At 56.6% G+C, this 3,706-nt stretch overlaps 1 protein-coding gene across 1 annotated transcript; it reads right to left on the reverse strand.

Annotated features, from left to right (window-relative positions):
- Nucleotides 1–598: 598 nt before the first annotated feature.
- On the reverse strand, nucleotides 599–2,822 carry IER5 (immediate early response 5). The gene has a single exon (XM_079903026.1). It carries the CDS (start codon nucleotides 2,529–2,531, stop codon nucleotides 1,554–1,556), a length of 978 nt encoding a protein of 325 aa, XP_079759152.1. The 5' UTR covers nucleotides 2,532–2,822; the 3' UTR covers nucleotides 599–1,553.
- Between the last annotated feature and the right edge of the window lie 884 nt (nucleotides 2,823–3,706).

The following is a 3,706-nucleotide window of genomic DNA, read 5'->3' on the forward strand; positions in this document are numbered from 1 at the left end:
AGCTATTTCCTTTCACTGATGCATTTACTTTCTACAAATATAATTAAAAAAAAATTTTTTAAAGCACTGAAAATTCCATCCTGACATCCACTGGAATGCAGAGGTAGCCCTGATCAGCTGGGCATGTCAGTCTCATCAGCTTCCTTCATATGTCAGGTTTTTTTTCAGTAACAAAGTTGAAAGATGACCCATGTGACCTAACAGGAAACTAAAAATTTTAAGTGAAAAACACTTCCGCGGATGGGAAGGGCTTCAGAAGTTGGCACTTAAGTTATTTAATATTAGACACTGTAAGACTGGGCTGTAAAAACTCAAATTGCCTAGACTTTAGAAAAGGCAGTTGCAGTGGCAGGTTTCAAGAAACTGGCATACCACTGATATTAGTATCTAAGAGCACTCCTCTTGATGTGAAGGAGAAATTAAACGTGTCTCTCTCGATACTTAGTGAAGCCAGCAAACAATGTCCCCAGTCTGTGAACCACTGATATTAAGAACCACACCTTCAATTTTCCACGTGGACCATAGTTCCCCTCCTCCCACTTTCCTCCCTCCCAACCCAGACAGGTGATTACAGACAAGGAGGCGGTGAAGTTGCTTCAAAATATTTAATACGTGTTAGACACGTAGTTACATTTTTGTACAAAAATCAAAACAACGAAGGAGAAAATACTGTACAAAAACCTTGTCAGCTCCCCCAACCTTTATACAACAAAGACTGGAGTCACTATCTACAAACCCATAAGGTCTTTCCACTTAGGGCTGCTGTCTGTAAACTTTGTTTCCTTAAACAGTTTTTAAAAGCACTGTGTAGTAGGTCTGATCTAGAGCTTTTAAAAAATAAATCTCTTCTCTATAAACTCCGTATTTCCAAGCTTGAACTCTGCCGTGAAGTTCATCAAGCATTTTCCCTGTGGGGAAGACAAGGGCCGCTAACGCTCCCCTTTCCCAGAGTGATCACAGGGTATAAACGTTTCTTCAGGGAGAGAGAAAGGTGGGGAGGGAGAGAAATACCACAAGCCCCTAGTCCAGACGAAATCCCTCTAGTCTGAGGAAATCCAGTGAGGAAACGCCGCTCCTGGCCCCGGTGCGGTTCTAGCTTCACATGAGGGGTCTGTGTAAAGTCCCTTCCTCCCCCGACAGCGAACGGGGAACTCCCCGGGCCCGGCCTCTCTCGCCGCTTCCTTCTCGGTGCTGCCGGCGGCGGAAAGTCCCTGTCTGCCCCCAACCTCCCAAGCCCAGGGGAAGGGGGGATGCACTCCAGAGAGACAAAATAGTCTTCATTCAACGAGACAAACTAACAAGACACAAACACAAAAGTCCACGATCGTGCTCCTCCGACACGCCTCACACTGCCCAGTCTCAAGAGGAGACCCGAGAGGCTCCGCACAGCCGGCCGCCAAGCCCGAGGGCAGTCGGTGCCGCCCGGCGGCACCCGGTCTCCTCCTCGCGCTCGGCGCCGACGGCCTCTGGGGCGTCCTCGCAGCCGGAGGGGCCCAGCCCTCACGTCGGGACGCCCGCTGCTCAATCTCCTTCCCGCTCGGGGACCCGAGGGCTCAGAAGGCCACGATGGCAGTGCTCCAAGGGTTGATGTCTCTCAGCACCGGCTTATCGCAGCAGATCTGCCCGGGCTCGGCGGCTTCCGGACCGCTCTCCTCTCCCTCCGCTTCCTCCCGGCCGCCCCCGGGGCTTTTCCGTAAGAGTCCCGAGAAGCTGGAACCGAAGATGCTAATGAGGTTAGCCACGTTACCGGTCTCCATCTCCTCCTCCTCCTGCGCGGCCGCCGCCGCCGCCCCGCCCGACTGCTCTTCTGAGTTCCGGCGGGGTTTCTTGAGCGGGGTCGAGCCGGGCGCCGGGCGGTCCGCGGGGCCGCCGCCCACGCCCTCCGCGCCGCGCTTCCTGGGGCAGACGGCGGGCGGCACGGGGGGCTCGGGCCCGGCGGGGCTAGGCGCGCGGCAGCCGTCCACGCGCGGAGATGCGCTCATCTTGTCTTCGTCCCCCGGGGGGCAGCCCCAGGGACGGCGCGCTGCCCCAGGTCCCTGGGGGAAGACGTCTGAGCCTCCGGCGGGAACCCCGGCTCCTCCGACCGCCGTCTCTCGCGGTCCCTCCACGCGGCGCCAGGCAGCTTCCGCCGCCTCCGCCTCTCCGCCCTGAAGAGTGTCCCCGGCGCCCGTCACCGGGGCTGCGGGCTCCGCGTCACCCGCCCGTGGCACTTCTAGGACGGCAGGAAGCGCCAGCTGGGGCTCGGGCTCCGGCCAGGCGGCACAGGCGGCCGGCGGAGGTGGCTCCCCCCAGCACGCGGGTGGCCCGGACACCGACTCCCCAGGCTGCTGCGGCAGCGCCGGGGCCCCCGGGTGACCGGCCAGGTAGAGTCCGGGGCACGGGTCGCTCAGGTAGACCTGGCGGGCGCTGCGGAGCACCAACGAGACCAGGAGGTTCTTGTGCAGCTTGATACCGCCGCGCTGGGCCCGCGAGTTGTAGATCTTGCCCAGGGAGATGCTGACGATGCGGTGAGCCTCCAGTTTGAACTCCATCCTGCCTCGCCTTCCCAGGGCTGGCGCGGAGGTGAGGGAGTGAGCCCCGACCCACCTTCCGAAGCTGAGACGGGAACGACAGGCGTCAACGAGTCCGCCCCGGGAGTGGAACCTGGATCTCTGAAGACTCCGAATAGAAACGGCTCCGGCGACGCGCTCGCAGGCTTGCGCCCTCCCCACCTAAGCTTGGCAGCCAGGTTGGGGTCGGGTCGCTAACTGAGGGCAGTCCGGCCTCCGGGCGCCTTATAAAGGCCTCCCGACAGCCAATAGCGAAGGGCCGCCAACCGTTCCGGGGCCGATCGGCGCGCCCTCGTGCGCCTCGCGCGGCCAATCGGAGACCGAGGAGGGGCACCAGGGCCATTCGAACGTTGGTCCCGCGGAGCAGGCTCTTAAAGGGGGCGACGCGCGCGACCGCTGACCGGCGGGTCGGGGCCAGTGCTCCGAGCGGCGGGGGCCTGGATGGCCACGGTGTTGTTTGTACTTAAACTTGCTGGCCTGTGCGCTACTTGCCGGAACCAAAGCGAACTAAACCATTCGAACTTTCATCCGAGTATGGTGGTGGACTTTGCTCTGCAATAAAGTCCTGATCCTTCCCTGATCAACACTCCTCCCTCCCCCGCCACCGTTTGCAAGGCGTCACACACCCGTAAGCTCCGGGGCAACCCGATAGAAATGGAGATGATGGCAAAACGTGGCACAGGATACCCTTGGATAACAAATAGTGTTACTACAAGATATTTAGCAGATATTAATTTTGGATAAATCCCTTGCCTTCTAGAGTCACATACACTCGTTAGCACCTGTCAGTTTTAACACCGAAGAAAGAAAAAGAGGGTTCTAAAAGTTCCAAAGTTTCTGACTGCTTATCAAGGCTTTGTGTCTACGTACAAAGTTTTTGGTTCTCCACTAAAGCTAGCATCTATCACTTTGTTCTCTAGATTCTAGAACCAACACAGTTGTCACATCAGTTACAATGAAAGGTGGTACACGTTCTCCAAAATGATTTTTCTTCAACACGAGGACTGACCAGTCCATCCTTGGAAAAATCTAACAAGTTCTAAAAATACAAATAGAGAAGTCCTGTATTCCCATCATGATGTCATAATTTTATTTTGTGTCAAGGTAAAAATATAGGGGAAGAGTGTTGCGGAATTTTCTGGTCAATCAACAACTTA

Source organism: Stenella coeruleoalba (genome assembly GCF_951394435.1).
Source record: "Stenella coeruleoalba genome assembly, chromosome: 1".
Classification (NCBI taxonomy): Eukaryota; Metazoa; Chordata; class Mammalia; order Artiodactyla; family Delphinidae; genus Stenella; species Stenella coeruleoalba.

What these genes read in the sequence shown, in the direction of transcription:
- IER5 (XM_079903026.1), bottom strand. Translation starts at nt 2,531, where the DNA reads ATGGAGTTCAAACTGGAGGCTCACCGCATCGTCAGCATCTCCCTGGGC.